This window comes from Oncorhynchus mykiss, chromosome 26 (genome assembly GCF_057628025.1).
Source record: "Oncorhynchus mykiss isolate SJ-2025 chromosome 26, ASM5762802v1, whole genome shotgun sequence".
NCBI classification, from domain to species: domain Eukaryota; kingdom Metazoa; phylum Chordata; class Actinopteri; order Salmoniformes; family Salmonidae; genus Oncorhynchus; species Oncorhynchus mykiss.
The window spans coordinates 44,863,644-44,880,808 of NC_143047.1; the positions used below are offsets into that span (position 1 = coordinate 44,863,644).

The 17,165-nt window shown below is 42.3% G+C and overlaps 1 protein-coding gene across 2 annotated transcripts; it reads right to left on the minus strand.

Annotated features, from left to right (window-relative positions):
* Positions 1-1,280: 1,280 nt before the first annotated feature.
* Positions 1,281-14,053, minus strand: LOC110526837 (troponin I, fast skeletal muscle). Of its 2 annotated transcripts, XR_016492366.1 has the most exons (8): positions 13,766-13,951; positions 6,461-6,494; positions 6,272-6,308; positions 5,547-5,675; positions 5,129-5,218; positions 2,573-2,749; positions 2,030-2,248; positions 1,281-1,716 (listed from the first exon to the last, which is right to left on the minus strand). XR_016492366.1 is itself a non-coding variant. In XM_036981601.2 (7 exons), exons 2-7 carry the CDS (start codon positions 6,466-6,468, stop codon positions 2,165-2,167), a joined length of 525 nt encoding a protein of 174 aa, XP_036837496.1. In that variant the 5' UTR covers positions 6,469-6,494; positions 13,766-14,053; the 3' UTR covers positions 1,281-2,164. The 2 variants fall into 2 exon arrangements, 1 of the variants encoding a protein (XP_036837496.1); XM_036981601.2 differs by having other exon boundaries at positions 1,281-2,248; positions 13,766-14,053.
* Positions 14,054-17,165: the final 3,112 nt, after the last annotated feature.

A 17,165-nucleotide genomic window follows, 5' to 3' on the forward strand; every position in this document is an offset into this window, starting at 1 on the left:
TTGGTACTGTTATACATCTGGTAACATCTGGTACTGTTATACATCTGGTACTGTTATACATCTGGTAACATCTGGTACTGTTATACATCTGGCAACATCTGGTACTGTTATACATCTGGTAACATTTGGTACTGTTATACATCTGGTAACATCTGGTACTGTTATACATCTGGTAACATTTGGTACTGTTATACATCTGGTACTGTTATTCATCTGGTAACATCTGGTACTGTTATACATCTGGTAACATCTGGTACTGTTATACATCTGGTAACATTTGGTACTGTTATACATCTGGTAACATCTGGTACTGTTATACATCTGGTAACATCTGGTACTGTTATACATCTGGCAACATCTGGTACTGTTATACATCTGGTAACATTTGGTACTGTTATACATCTGGTACTGTTATACATCTGGTAACATCTGGTACTGTTATACATCTGGTACTGTTATACATCTGGTAACATCTGGTACTGTTATACATCTGGCAACATCTGGTACTGTTATACATCTGGTACTGTTATACATCTGGTATCATCTGGTACTGTTATACATCTGGTAACATCTGGTACTGTTATACATCTGGTAACATCTGGTACTGTTATACATCTGGTAACATTTGGTACTGTTATACATCTGGTAACATCTGGTACTGTTATACATCTGGTACTGTTATACATCTGGTAACATCTGGTACTGTTATACATCTGGTAACATCTGGTACTGTTATACATCTGGTACTGTTATACATCTGGTAACATCTGGTACTGTTATACATCTGGTAACATCTGGTACTGTTATACATCTGGTAACATCTGGTACTGTTATACATCTGGTAACATTTGGTACTGTTATACATCTGGTAACATCTGGTACTGTTATACATCTGGTACTGTTATACATCTGGTAACATTTGGTACTGTTATACATCTGGTAACATCTGGTACTGTTATACATCTGGCAACATCTGGTACTGTTATACATCTGGCAACATCTGGTACTGTTATACATCTGGCAACATCTGGTACCGTTATTCAGAGATTACCACCTGAACTCTAAACTATTCCATGCTGGCATCATCAATTCAATAAAATAATCCCCCAAAATCAGAATTCCATAATGTGGTTCGGGATTATGTCCACCTCATTCCTGATAGAAAGCTTCCCTTTGACTACAAAATATTTCAAAGCAGGCATAGGTACGGTGATGCTATAACAGCTGTGGGAAATTCAATTATCTCTAGTAGCAGAAAGCCATACACAAAATAAATCGTGTTTTTTTTTCAGCAAATCATTTATTTTCAGAAATTGAATTGGAACAAAATTACTTAACAGAACTACAGATTGTTTTGATTACACACATTAACACCTGTCACAGCAGTCCCAGGGAGATGGAATTACGTCTTAGATACCATAACAATTCATTAACACCTGTCACAACAGTCCTAGAGAGATGGAACTACCTCTTAGATACCATAACAATTCATTAACACCTGTCACAACAGTCCCAGGGAGATGGAATTACGTCTTAGATACCATAACAATTCATTAACACCTGTCACAACAGTCCTAGAGAGATGGAACTACCTCTTAGATACCATAACAATTCATTAACACCTGTCACAACAGTCCCAGGGAGATGGAATTACGTCTTAGATACCATAACAATTCATTAACACCTGTCACAACAGTCCTAGAGAGATGGAACTACCTCTTAGATACCATAACAATTCATTAACACCTGTCACAACAGTCCCAGGGAGATGGAATTACCTCTTAGATACCATAACAATTCATTAACACCTGTTTACAACAGTCCCAGGGAGATGTAACTACCTCTTAGATACCATAACAATTCATTAACACCTGTTTACAACAGTCCCAGGGAGATGGAACTACCTCTTAGATACCATAACAATTCATTAACACCTGTCACAGCAGTCCTAGAGAGATGGAACTACCTCTTAGATACTATAACAATTCATTAACACCTGTTTACAACAGTCCTAGAGAGATGGAACTACATCTTAGATGAATTTAGCCAGAGACGAAAAACAAACAAACAAACAAACGAGTCGTAACTGTATAACTTCGTAACCAAAGGCAGAAGGTTGTTCAAGCCGCCACAAACATCTTCCTGTCTGGAACTCCAGGAACATCTACTCCTTAGCAGTCTCAAACATCTTCTTTCTGTCTGATTTGTCTTCGATGTTCTTACGCCAGTCACCCACAGATTCTTTGTCCTGAGGTGGGAAGAGAAGCATATCAAATATATTAATCTACATTGTGTTGTGTTGGATCCATGTATGTTTGTTTCTATGTCCACTTGAGTAATACAACAATTAATCCCAAATAAAAAAAACAACGACTCAGAATCATCCACATTAGAGTGCTGGGGTAATATACAGTGTTTACACTATAGCAGTAGTTTCACCACTTGTTAATGTATCAGATTACACTCACATTATTTGTGATATAACATTTGGTGTCAGCAGTGGGATCCTCTTGAACTGTCATACAACGAACTCAACTGATATTAAGTTATAGTATTTGGAAGCAACACTCACCTCTTCCTTGACCTCCTTCTTGACTTGCTTCAGGTTGGACCTCAGATCCATGGACACCTTGTGTTTGGAGCCCAGCAGAGCCTGGAGCATAGCATCAGCAGACATGCGGACTTTCTTCAGGACGGGCTTCTTGAACTTTCCCTTCAGGTCTTGTACTTTAATCTGCAGATCCTCAATCTGAACCGAGAGAGAGAGAGAGAGAGAGAGACAGAGACAGAGAGAGAGTGTGAGAGAGAGAGAGAGACAGAGAGAGATAGAGAGACAGAGAGAGATAGAGAGAGACAGAGAGAGAGAGACAGAGAGAGACAGAGAGAGAGAGACAGAGAGAGAGAGACAGAGAGAGAGAGACAGAGAGAGACAGAGAGAGATAGAGAGAGACAGAGAGCGAGAGAGAGAGAGAGAGAGAGACAGAGAGAGATAGAGAGAGACAGAGAGAGATCGAGAGAGACAGAGAGAGATAGAGAGAGACAGAGAGATAGAGAGAGAGAGAGAGACAGAGAGAGATAGAGAGAGACAGAGACAGAGAGCGAGAGAGAGAGAGAGAGACAGAGAGAGAGAGAGAGAGACAGAGAGAGATAGAGAGAGACAGAGAGAGATAGAGAGAGACAGAGAGCGAGAGAGAGAGACAGAGAGAGAGAGACAGACTAAACAAACTACACGCACACCACATGTCAGATATAACCTCTCTTTATCATTACAGGATTTCAGATATAACCCCACCTCTTAATCATTACAGTATATCAAATATAACCCCACCTCTTTATCAGTACAGAGCAGATATAACCCCACCTCTTAATCATTACAGATCAGATATAACCCCACCTCTTTATCATTACAGATCAGATATAACCCCACCTCTTTATCAATACAGATCAGATATAACCCCACCTCTTTATCAATACAGATCAGATATAACCCCACCTCTTTATCATTACAGATCAGATATAACCCCACCTCTTTATCAATACAGATCAGATATAACCCCACCTCTTTATCATTACAGATCAGATATAACCCCACCTCTTTATCATTACAGATCAGATATAACCCCACCTCTTTATCATTACAGTATATCAGATATAACCCCACCTCTTTATCATTACAGTATATCAGATATAACCCCACCTCATTATCATTACAGTATATCAGATATAACCCCACCTCTTTATCATTGCAGATCAGATATAACCCCACCTCTTTATCATTACAGATCAGATATAACCCCACCTCTTTATCATTACAGATCAGATATAACCCCACCTCTTTATCATTACAGATCAGATATAACCCCACCTCGTTATCATTACAGATCAGATATAACCCCACCTCTTTATCATTACAGATTAGATATAACCCCACCTCTTTATCATTACAGATCGGATATAACCCCACCTCGTTATCATTACAGATCAGATATAACCCCACCTCTTTATCATTACAGATCAGATATAACCCCACCTCTTTATCATTACAGATCAGATATAACCCCACCTCTTTATCATTACAGATCAGATATAACCCCACCTCGTTATCATTACAGATCAGATATAACCCCACCTCTTTACCATTACAGATCAGATATAACCCCACCTCTTTACCATTACAGATCAGATATAACCCCACCTCTTTATCATTACAGATCAGATATAACCCCACCTCTTTACCAATACAGATCAGATATAACCCCACCTCTTTACCAATACAGATCAGATATAACCCCACCTCTTTATCATTACAGATCAGATATAACCCCACCTCTTTACCATTACAGATCAGATATAACCCCACCTCTTTACCAATACAGATCAGATATAACCCCACCTCTTTATCATTACAGATCAGATATAACCCCACCTATTTATCATTACAGATCAGATATAACCCCACCTCTTTATCATTACAGATCAGATATAACCCCACCTCTTTATCATTACAGATCAGATATAACCCCACCTCTTTATCATTACAGATCAGATATAACCCCACCTCTTTATCAATACAGATCAGATATAACCCCACCTCTTTATCATTACAGATCAGATATAACCCCACCTCTTTATCAATACAGATCAGATATAACCCCACCTCTTTATCAATACAGATTAGATATAACCCCACCTCTTTATCATTACATATCAGATATAACCCCACCTCTTTATCATTACAGATCAGATATAACCCCACCTCTTTATCAATACAGATCAGATATAACCCCACCTCTTTATCATTACAGTATATCAGATATAACCTCACCTCTTTATCATTACAGATCAGATATAACCCCACCTCTTTATCATTACAGATCAGATATAACCCCACCTCATTATCAATACAGATCAGATATAACCCCACCTCTTTATCATTACAGATCAGATATAACCCCACCTCTTTATCATTACAGGATATCAGATATAACCCCACCTCTTTATCATTACAGATCAGATATAACCCCACCTCTTTATCATTACAGTATATCAGATATAACCCCACCTCTTTATCATTACAGATCAGATATAACCCCACCTCTTTATCATTACAGATCAGATATAACCCCACCTCTTTGTCACTTTTGCCAACTTTGCTGCCCAGGTCGTATCTCTCCTCATCTATCACATCAATCTTCTGGTGCATCTTCTTACACAGGTCCTGTTCAGAGACAATCACAGCGACTCATAACACGAGACAGACAGCCAATGTGTTACATTACAAACAATGTTGTTAAAAGGGATATTACTAGTGTAAAATGCAATCCAATTGTACTGTTATATTGTGAAAGGAAACGATAACAACTACAACTGGCATTAACACAGACAGCCCAATTCTGATATTTTTTTTCTACTAATAGGTCTATTGACCAATCACATCAGGTCTTTTCATATCAAATAGATTTTTCAGAGCTGATTGGTCAACAGAACAATTAATGAATAAAATGATGAGAATTGGGCTGCCTGTCTCAACGCAGCCTGTGTGATACCTGGAGTTCTGCAATGGATCCTGTGAGCTGCAGGGGAGTGATGTTTTCACTCATGTACTGCTTCCTGTCCTCTAAAGACTGAGCTTCCTCTTCCGCTATCAGTTCCTGGGCGATCTGGAGCATCAGGCTCTGGGGCACAGCAACAACACAGAAACCTTCTTTTTTTTTTACGTACTTGAAAGATGAATTATCTGAAGCATTTTTACAGACATTTACATGACATTTATATTTCAATTGGAGTGTTGATCTAGTTACGTTAGAAGGGTTGAATCCTAAGAAACCTGCCTACACATAGCTGGAAGTACCATACCAACATAGTTACTGTAGTAGGTCAAAGCTGTGGGCTGGAAAACCTTGGTAGAGCATGGGTGGAACAGGCATTGTGGTGCTCATGTGAATCACTGTTTTTCAGCTTCAGACCAATGCCTATTCTCACTTAAAATGTTGTTTTTTTTTGTTTTTAAAATAGTCAAGTCTTACTAAAGGGAAAGACCTCAAAGCAGTGATTGTCTTTTATATTTTTGATTTGTTAATATAACATTTGTTATCAAAAAGTGGTTGGATTGTTTGTAAAAAAAACTTACTAATCACAAGGGGTATTTTTGTCATAACGTTTAAAGAGGTAAGAGATCTCTAAGCTGTTTATTTAAGATCTCTGTTGGGTCACTAACTGGATAGAATCTTAGAGAGGTCATGAAGAGGTCATGGAAGTTGCCGTTGGTTACCTTCAGATGATGCTTGCGGCTCGATGACATCTTTTTCCTGTCAGAAAGAGTGAGTACAATTAATGTCATTCTCTTGTTGTCCAGGAATGATCATTTTGATCCATTTTGTAAAAGAAATACAATTCTGGATTTATGCAAAAAAAATATTCTGTAAACTCGTTCCTAATGTTGAAATCCACTTTTACTCACTCAGACATGATGTCTGTTTGGTCTTTTCACCGTTCTGAGGAAGAAGTAAAAACACTACAGTTAAATTATATTCTGCTGGTTTTTAACAGTGAATTCCATCCAATGAAAAACGACACAAAGTTGTACGGCAGCCATGACACACATAAGCCAGTTCCCAAGAAAGATCCCCTATCACGTTCCTTGTTCCTTTTACTTAACAACCAAATCATCAAATCAAATCAAATGTATTTATATAGCCCTTCGTACATCAGCTGATATCTCAAAGTGCTGTAGGCCCCAAAGCTATTGTACTGGACTAACAAGGGCCCAAGTCTATTGTTATATTGTACTGAGGTAACTATTCCCCAAATCCAGGAATTCTGAACAAAGAACCAATTGTCTGTCATGAGATCCGCGGGTCCAGAGTCATGTGATGAAGATTGAGAGCAGGAGGGAATGGCAAATGGCACCCTATTCGCTATATAGTGCACTACTATAGACCAGAGCCCTATTCCCTATATAGTGATACTACAATAGACCAGAGCCCTATTCCCTTCATAGCACACTAAATCAAATCAAATGTATTTATATAGCCCTTCGTACATCAGCTGATATCTCAAAGTGCTGTACAGAAACCCAGCCTAAAACCCCAAACAGCAAGCAATGCAGGTGTAGAAGCACGGTGGCTAGGAAAAACTCCCTAGAAAGGCCAAAACCTAGGAAGAAACCTAGAGAGGAACCAGGCTATGTGGGGTGGCCAGTCCTCTTCTGGCTGTGCCGGGTGGAGATTAGAAACCTAGAGAGGAACCAGGCTATGTGGGGTGGCCAGTCCTCTTCTGGCTGTGTCGGGTGGAGATTAGAAACCTAGAGAGGAACCAGGCTATGCGGGGTGGCCAGTCCTCTTCTGGCTGTGCCGGGTGGAGATTAGAAACCTAGAGAGGAACCAGGCTATGCGGGGTGGCCAGTCCTCTTCTGGCTGTGCCGGGTGGAGATTAGAAACCTAGAGAGGAACCAGGCTATGCGGGGTGGCCAGTCCTCTTCTGGCTGTGCCGGGTGGAGATTAGAAACCTAGAGAGGAACCAGGCTATGCGGGGTGGCCAGTCCTCTTCTGGCTGTGCCGGGTGGAGATTAGAAACCTAGAGAGGAACCAGGCTATGTGGGGTGGCCAGTCCTCTTCTGGCTGTGCCGGGTGGAGATTAGAAACCTAGAGAGGAACCAGGCTATGTGGGGTGGAGATTAGAAACCTAGAGAGGAACCAGGCTATGTGGGGTGGCCAGTCCTAGTCTCCAATGATCATAATCCAACTTTCTCCTCCAAACGCCAGAGTGGTGGATCGAATTACTATGGCTGCGTTTACACATGCAGCCCAATTCTGATCTTTTCCCCACTTATTGATCTTTTGACCAATCAGATCAACTCTTTAAACCAATCAGATCAACTCTTTAAACCAATCAGATCAACTCTTTAAACCAATCAGATCAACTCTTTAGCCAATAGTTAGGCAAAAGCTCAGAATTGTTCTGCCTGTGTAAAGGCAGCCGTTGTGGCTGTTGTCTAACACCCTCACTCCCCATGGTGGTGTGTTTAAAGCACTACACCAGTCCACAGTTTTGTGTGCATACTGCCACCTGGTGAGAAGTTTGTGAAAAGTTCACAAATCCAAGAATTTGCCTTTTTGCCTCCATTATGGCACCCTATTCTCTATATAGTGCACTACTTTGGACCAGAGTCCAATGGCACCCTATTCCCTATATAGCGCACTACTTTTGACCAGAGTCCAATGGCACCCTATTCCCTATATAGTGCACTACTTTTGACCAGGGCCTGTGCACTATATAGGGAATAGGCTGCCATTTGGGATGCAGGCCCTGGAGCCTTCTAGAAGAGTTTTCTGTCAGGTTTCAGATCTCAATTACACAATAAGAGCGAGTACTAAAAACAGCCTCCATAAAATCTATCAACAGCCAACTATTAAAGACATGACCGCTTGTGGTGAATCTACTGAGTCACTAGACTACATTAGATTCAGTTCTAGATGATCAATCAACCCAACAAGCAAAACAGCTTTTACAAATGACTAAAGCTAGTCTCCACAACATGAGAGCCTGGTTCAAAGTGTGTTTCCACCATGCAGTAACATGACTCAACTGAGCAGAACATGATGATCAGAGGCAATATAGCATGTAGACATCCTCCTCTTGGTCAGGGAGCATCCTTCCCTTGGTCTGGGAGCATTCTTCCCTTGGTCCGGGAGCATTCTTCCCTTGGTCAGGGAGCATTCTTCCCTTGGTCAGGGAGCATTCTTCCCTTGATCCGGGAGCATTCTTCCCTTGATCCGGGAGCATTCTTCCCTTGGTCAGGGAGCATTCTTCCCTTGGTCAGGGAGCATTCTTCCCTTGGTCAGGGAGCATTCTTCCCTTGGCCAGGGAGCATTCTTCCCTTGGTCAGGGAGCATTCTTCCCTTGGTCAGGGAGCATTCTTCCCTTGGCCAGGGATCATACTAGGAACTCTTTCTATTAGTAGGCTAGTAAGGTAAGCATGCATTGGTATCATACACATACAATAAGTCTATTTATTTTATATTTTATTTTATTTAACCTTTATTTAACTAGGCAAGTCAGTTAAGAACAAATTCTACCCCGGTCAAACCCGGACCGCGCTGGGCCAATTGTGTGGCGCCCTACGGGACGGTTCTGACTTAGAATATGTGGACAACTATAAATACCTACGTGTCTGGCTAGACTGTAAACTCTCCTTCCAGACTCATATTAAACATCTCCAATCCAAAGTTAAATTTAGTATTGGCTTCCTATATCGCAACAAAGCCTCCTTCACTCATGCTGCCAAACATACCCTCGTAAAACTGACCATCCTACCGATCCTCGACTTCGGCGACATAATTTACAAAATAGCCTCCAACACTCTACTCAGCAAATTGGATGCAGTCTATCACAGTGCCATCCGTTTTGTCACCAAAGCCCCATATACCACCCACCACTGCGACCTGTATGCTCTCATTGGCTGGTCCTCGCTACATATTCATCGCCAAACCCGCTGGATCCAGGTCATCTATAAGTCTTTGTTAGGTATAGCTTATCTCAGCTCACTGGTCACCATAGCAACACCCACCCGTAGCACGCACTCCAGCAGGTATATTTCACTGGTCATCCATAAAGCCCACACCTCCTTTGGCTGCCTTTCCTTCCAGTTCTCTGCTGCCAATGACTGGAACGAATTGCAAAAATCACTGAAGTTGGAGACTTATATCTCCCTCACTAACTTTAAGCGTCAGCTGTCAGAGCAGCTTACCAATCGCTGCAGCTGTACACAGTCCATCTGTAAATAACCCATCCAAACCACTATCCTCCTCATCCCCATATTTATTTTCTGCTCTTTTGCACACCAGTATTTCTACTTGCACATCCCCATCTGCACATATATCACTCCAGTGTAAATTGCTGAATTGTAATTACTTCGCCACTATTGGCCTATTTATTGCCTTACCTCCTTACTTCATTTGCACACACTGTATACAGATTTTTCTATTGCGTTATTGACTGTACGTTTGTTTATCCCATGTGTAACTCTGTGATTGTTGTTTTTGTCACACCTGGTTAAATAAAAGTGAAATATATATATATATATGTGTGTTTTTTTAACTCCCAATCACTGCCGGTTGTGATACGGCCAGGAAGAGTCTATGCCTCCCCCAGGGACCACTATGTTACAAAGTCTTCATCATCATCATCAACAAGTTTAACATAAAGCAAAAAGGTTGGACATAAAGTATCCAAGGTGTTACGTCACTAAATAAAGTATTTTCTATTCAAATTGTACATCTATGTTTTCTATCATTTTTCTGTCAACTGACAAACAGTGGACAATAGATGAAAACACTGAAAGAGACACAGGGAATGAAACTAGCGGCTAAGTTTAGCTATACGTCTCCCTACTGACATTAAGATCTGATACTGTGTGAGGTATCAGCGGCTCTCACCACGACTTGGCTGTTACAGACAGAAACAAACAACCTTCAGCCAGGACACGTTCCCAAGTGCCTAAGATTTTTCCTAAAGGTCTTCAACTTCAAAGAGGAAATTAATGTTCCTATTCAGTGTAATGCTTGTATTATTACTGAGTATAATTGAGTATTACTGACTATTACTGAGTAATACAGAGTATTACTGACTATTACTGACTATTACTGACTATTACTGACTATTGCTGACTATTGCTGACTATTACTGAGTTACTGAGTATCACTGAGTATTACTGAGTGTTACTGACTATTACTGACTATTACTGACTATTACTGACTATTACTGAGTAGTACTGAGTATTACTGACTATTATTAAGTATTACTGACTACTACCGACTATTATTGAGTATTATTGAGTATTACTGACTATTACTGGGTATTACTGAGTATCACTGACTATTACTGACTATTACCGACTATTACTGACAATTACTGTCTAATACTGACTATTACCGACTATTACTGAGTATTACTGACTATTACTGAGTATTACTGAGTATTACTGATTATTAACGACCATTACTGACAATTACTGGCTAATACTGACTATTACCGACTATTACCAAGTATTACTGACTATTACTGACTAATACTGAGTATTACTGATTATTACCGACTATTACTGACAATTACTGACTATTACCGACTATTACCGAGCATTACTGACTATTATCGAGTATTACTGACTATTACTGCGTATTACCGAGTATTACCGCATATTGCCGACTATTACTGACAATTACTGACTATAGTCGACTATTACTGACTATTACCGAGTATTACTGAGTATTACCGAGTATTACTGAGTATTACCGAGTATTCCTGAGTATTACCGAGTATTCCTGAGTATTCCTGAGTATTACCGAGTATTCCTGCGTATTACCAAGTATTACTGAGTATTACCGAGTATTACTTTACAGACACGACAGGCTGTCACATTCTCACTGTTTTGTGATAATAAGAATAAAATAGAAAATACATGTAATTTAAATAGATCACTAAACAATAGATATGAATTTAAATAGATCACTAAACAATAGATATGAATTTAAACAGATCACTAAACAATAGATATGAATTTAAACAGATCACTAAACAATAGATATTAATTTCAAAAACCGTATGTTGAAACACCAGCGATATGAAGCCAGAACCACAGATAGCCTACATATGTTAGTGAACCACAGACAGCCTACATATGTTAGTGAACCACAGACAGCCTACATATGTTAGTGAACCACAGACAGCCTACATATGTTAGTGAACCACAGACAGCCTACATATGTTAGTGAACCACAGACAGCCTACATATGTTAGTGAACCACAGACAGCCTACATATGTTAGTGAACCACAGACAGCCTACATATGTTAGTGAACCACAGACAGCCTACATATGTTAGTGAACCACAGACAGCCTACATATGTTAGTGAACCACAGACAGCCTACATATGTTAGTGAACCACAGATAGCCTACATACAGTGCCTTGCGAAAGTATTTGCCCCCCTTGAACTTTGCGACCTTTTGCCACATTTCAGGCTTCAAACATAAAGATATAAAACTATTTTTTTGTGAAGAATCAACAACAAGTGGGACACAATCATGAAGTGGAACGACATTTATTGGATATTTCAAACTTTTTTAACAAATCAAAAACTGAAAAATTGGGCGTGCAAAATTATTCAGCCCCTTTACTTTCAGTGCAGCAAACTCTCTCCAGAAGTTCAGTGAGGATCTCTGAATGATCCAATGTTGACCTAAATGACTAATGATGATAAATACAATCCACCTGTGTGTAATCAAGTCTCCGTATAAATGCACCTGCACTGTGATAGTCTCAGAGGTCCGTTAAAAGCGCAGAGAGCATCATGAAGAACAAGGAACACACCAGGCAGGTCCGAGATACTGTTGTGAAGAAGTTTAAAGCCGGATATGGATACAAAAAGATTTCCAAAGCTTTAAACATCCCAAGGAGCACTGTGCAAGCGATAATATTGAAATGGAAGGAGTATCAGACCACAGAAAAATCTACCAAGACCTGGCCGTCCCTCTAAACTTTCAGCTCATACAAGGAGAAGACTGATCAGAGATGCAGCCAAGAGGCCCATGATCACTCTGGATGAACTGCAGAGATCTACAGCTGAGGTGGGAGACTCTGTCCATAGGACAACAATCAGTCGTATATTGCACAAATCTGGCCTTTATGGAAGAGTGGCAAGAAGAAAGCCATTTTTTAAAGATATCCATAAAAAGTGTCATTTAAAGTTTGCCACAAGCCACCTGGGAGACACACCAAACATGTGGAAGAAGGTGCTCTGGTCAGATGAAACCAAAATTGAACTTTTTGGCAACAATGCAAAACGTTATGTTTGACGTAAAAGCAACACAGCTCATCACCCTGAACACACCATCCCCACTGTCAAATATGGTGGTGGCAGCATCATGGTTTGGGCTTGCTTTTCTTCAGCAGGGACAGGGAAGATGGTTAAAATTGATGGGAAGATGGATGGAGCCAAATACAGGACCAGACAGAACAGAGAGGATCAGGCAGACCAGACAGAATCAGACAGAACAGAGATGATCAGACAGGATCAGACAGACCAGAGAGGATCAGACAGAACAGAGAGGATCAGAAAGAACAGAGAGGATCAGACAGAACAGAGAGGATCAGACAGAACAGAGAGGATCAGGCAGACCAGAGAGGATCAGGCAGACCAGAGAGGATCAGGCAGACCAGACAGGATCAGACAGAACAGAGATGATCAGACAGGATCAGACAGACCAGAGAGGATCAGACAGACCAGAGAGGATCAGACAGACCAGAGAGGATCAGACAGAACAGAGAGGATCAGGCAGACCAGAGAGGATCAGGCAGACCAGAGAGGATCAGACAGAACAGAGGATCAGGCAGACCAGACAGGATCAGACAGAACAGAGATGATCAGACAGGATCAGACAGACCAGAGAGGATCAGACAGACCAGAGAGGATCAGACAGAACAGAGAGGATCAGACAGAACAGAGAGGATCAGACAGACCAGAGAGGATCAGACAGAACAGAGGATCAGGCAGACCAGACAGGATCAGACAGAACAGAGATGATCAGACAGGATCAGACAGAACAGAGAGGATCAGACAGACCAGAGAGGATCAGACAGAACAGAGAGGATCAGGCAGAACAGAGAGGATCAGACAGAACAGAGAGGATCAGACAGACCAGAGAGGATCAAACAGACCAGAGAGGATCAGGCAGACCAGAGAGGATCAGACAGAACAGGGAGGCTCACCTATGAGTTAATCCGGCCAACAGGGCAGTAGTGGTACAGAACGTGGGACTGCAGTGGCAGAGAGGAGGGCTGCGGTGGGTGGCTGTAACGCAGCCCTGGACAGACGGTTGTTTTAATGCTGTCCAGTGATGGCTCAGCACTATCCTGCCTAACTCTTTATGGACTTGAAGACCAACCCAGACCAATGGGCCGACACTCTTCTGAAAGTCTATATCACCCCCCCCCCCCCAGTGGCCCCACCCTGCCCCTCCACTACCCAGTGCCCCCACCCTGCCCCTCCACTCCCCAGTGCCCCCACCCTGCCCCTCCACTACCCAGTGCCCCCACCCTGCCCCTCCACTCCCCAGTGCCCCCACCCTACCCCTTCCCTCCCCACCCTGCCCCTTCCCTCCCCACCCTGCCACCCACCCCCCAGTTCCCCCACCATGCCACCCTCTCCCTCAGGCACAGACACCTACCCATCCCTTCACTTGGCAGTCTGCAGCCACTCTGCCCTCAGGATCCCTTCATATAAATAACCCCAGCCTTCAAGACTGTTATTCTTCTTTTATGACTTATTGACATAGTGCTGCCCCCTGCCTGTCTGACAGAGAGTAATGCCACCTAGTCCCAACCTCGTCACACCGTGGGCTTTACTTCCAGGTTTACTCTACTCAGAATGAGACCTATGAAGAGGATATATTGTTACCGTCTAAGGGGCCAGGGTTGATTTGGAGACATGGGATTTAGTTGATTATGTTCATGGAACTAATAGAGAATAAGTTCAACCTTCTTTTTTTTTGGAAAAAAAAAATCTCTTTTTCTTGGATTTTACCTCAAACGTCACCTGGCTCTCCGAGGGTGTCTGGCTCTCCGAGGGTGTCTGGCTCTCCGAGGGTGTCTTCAGGGGAGTTGGGATATACAAAAAAACACACATTTCCATTTCTCACATGTATATTAATACACACGTGTACATGTGTGAAATAGGACAAATATTATGATTAGAGTTGGACTATAATAGATGTACTGTTTCTGTACAGTGGTTAAGGATACGTGGAAGTCATAGGCTTGGGTAGATACTACTAGAGAAACGGTTTAAACAACAGTTGCCTCTGAAGACGAGCCATTGCTCCGTGTTTGTTTGGAAAGCCAAAATGAAAATGTATTGGTGTTATAGCAGACGTTCTAGTGGCTGTAGCTAGACGATTATGTTCCTGGCTCCTAACAACGCAGTAACACGTCAACAAGTACACAAATTATCTCAAATGTAAATAAATAAAAAATGAAATCTTGAAATGTCAGAACGAATGTTCCCTGTTTAAAAAGTTTATACAACACTTACTGTCACGCCCTGATCTGTTTCACCTGTCCTTGTGATTGTCTCCACCCCCCTCCAGGTGTCTCCACCCCCCTCCAGGTGTCGCCCGTCTTCCCAATTATCCCCTGGGTATTTATACCTGTGTTCTCTGTTTGTCTGTTGCCAGTTTGTCTTGTTTGTCAAGTCAACCAGCGTTTCTTGTCTCAGCTCCTGCTTTTCCCCAGTCTCTCTTTTTCTCTCCTTCCTGGTTTTGACCCTTGCCTGTCCTGACTCTGAGCCCGCCTGCCTGACCACTCTGTCTGTCCCTGACCCTGAGCCCGCCCGCCTGACCACTCTGCCTGTCCTGACTCTGAGCCCGCCTGCCTGACCACTCTGCCTGTCCTGACTCTGAGCCCGCCCGACTGACCACTCTGTCTGTCCCTGACCCTGAGCCCGCCTGCCTGACCACTCTGTCTGTCCCTGACCCTGAGCTTGCCTGCCTGACCACTCTGTCTGTCCCTGACCCTGAGCCCGCCCGCCTGACCACTCTGCCTGTCCTGACTCTGAGCCCGCCTGCCTGACCACTCTGTCTGTCCCTGACCCTGAGCCTGCCTGACCACTCTGCATGTCCCTGACTCTGAGCCTGCCTGCCTGACCACTCTGTCTGTCCCTGACCCTGAGCCTGCCTGCCTGACCACTCTGTCTGTCCCTGACCCTGAGCCTGCCTGCCTGACCACTCTGTCTGTCCCTGACCCTGAGCCTGCCTGCCGTCCTGTACCTTTCCCCCCACTACTCTGGTTATCGACCCCTGCCTGCCTTGACCTGTCGTTTGCCTGTTGCTGAAATAAACATTGTTACTTCGACACAGTCTGCATCTGTGTCTTACCTTCAAACCTGATACTTACCTCTGAAGACGAGCCATTGTCCCTGTTTGCTGGTAAAGTAGTAAACTGTAGAAACAAGAAGACTCCATGTCGTGACCAGAAAATTCATCAGGTAAAAGTAAAAATCAGCCCTTCACTGCTGAGCTGTTTCAGGTGATCTGATTTAGCTTTTCAATAGGAAACCCCTTCTAACTGAGCACAGGGTTTTCAATAGGAAACCCCTTCTAACTGAGCACAGGGTTTTCAATAGGAAACCCCTTCTAACAGTGTTTTCAATAGGAAACCTCTTCTAAAAGTGTTTTCAATAGGAAACCCCTTCTAACTGAGCACAGTGTTTTCAATAGGAAACCCCTTCTAACTGAACACAGTGTTTTCAATAGGAAACCCCTTCTAACAGTGTTTTCAATAGGAAACCCCTTCTAACAGTGTTTTCAATAGGAAACCCCTTCTAACAGTGTTTTCAATAGGAAACCCCTTCTAACAGTGTTTTCAATAGGAAACCCCTTCTAACAGTGTTTTCAATAGGAAACCCCTTCTAACAGTGTTTTCAATAGGAAACCCCTTCTAACAGTGTTTTCAATAGGAAACCCCTTCTAACAGTGTTTTCAATAGGAAACCCCTTCTAACAGTGTTTTCAATAGGAAACCCCTTCTAACAGTGTTTTCAATAGGAAACCCCTTCTAACAGTGTTTTCAATAGGAAACCCCTTCTAACAGTGTTTTCAATAGGAAACCCCTTCTAACAGTGTTTTCAATAGGAAACCCCTTCTAACTGAGCACAGTGTTTTCAATAGGAAACCCCTTCTAACTGAGCACAGTATTTTCAATAGGAAACCCCTTCTAACAGTGTTTTCAATAGGAAACCCCTTCTAACAGTGTTTTCAATAGGAAACCCCTTCTAACAGTGTTTTCAATAGGAAACCCCTTCTAACAGTGTTTTCAATAGGAAACCCCTTCTAACAGTGTTTTCAATAGGAAACCCCTTCTAACAGTGTTTTCACTAGGAAACCCCTTCTAACAGTGTTTTCAATAGGAAACCCCTCTAACAGTGTTTTCAATAGGAAACCCCTTCTAACTGAACACAGTGTTTCTGCAGATAGTGAACTGTTAGAGATGCTTCTGTAGAACAGATGGTACAGCCTGAATGTCTCCCTGTCAGTCAATGATACCTGATGGAGCCATAGACAGGGTGACCAGCCCTGCAGGCCTTACCTCCAGCCGTGCTCTAACCAGCCTCCTCC

Bases quoted from the DNA above. Each gene is read 5' to 3' on its own strand.
- LOC110526837 (XM_036981601.2), bottom strand. The intron at 5,676-6,271 runs GTAACCAACGGC...GCTGTGCCCCAG, and splicing joins GCCGCAAGCATCATCTGAAG to AGCCTGATGCTCCAGATCGC. The intron at 5,219-5,546 runs GTATCACACAGG...GTCTCTGAACAG, and splicing joins GATCCATTGCAGAACTCCAG to GACCTGTGTAAGAAGATGCA.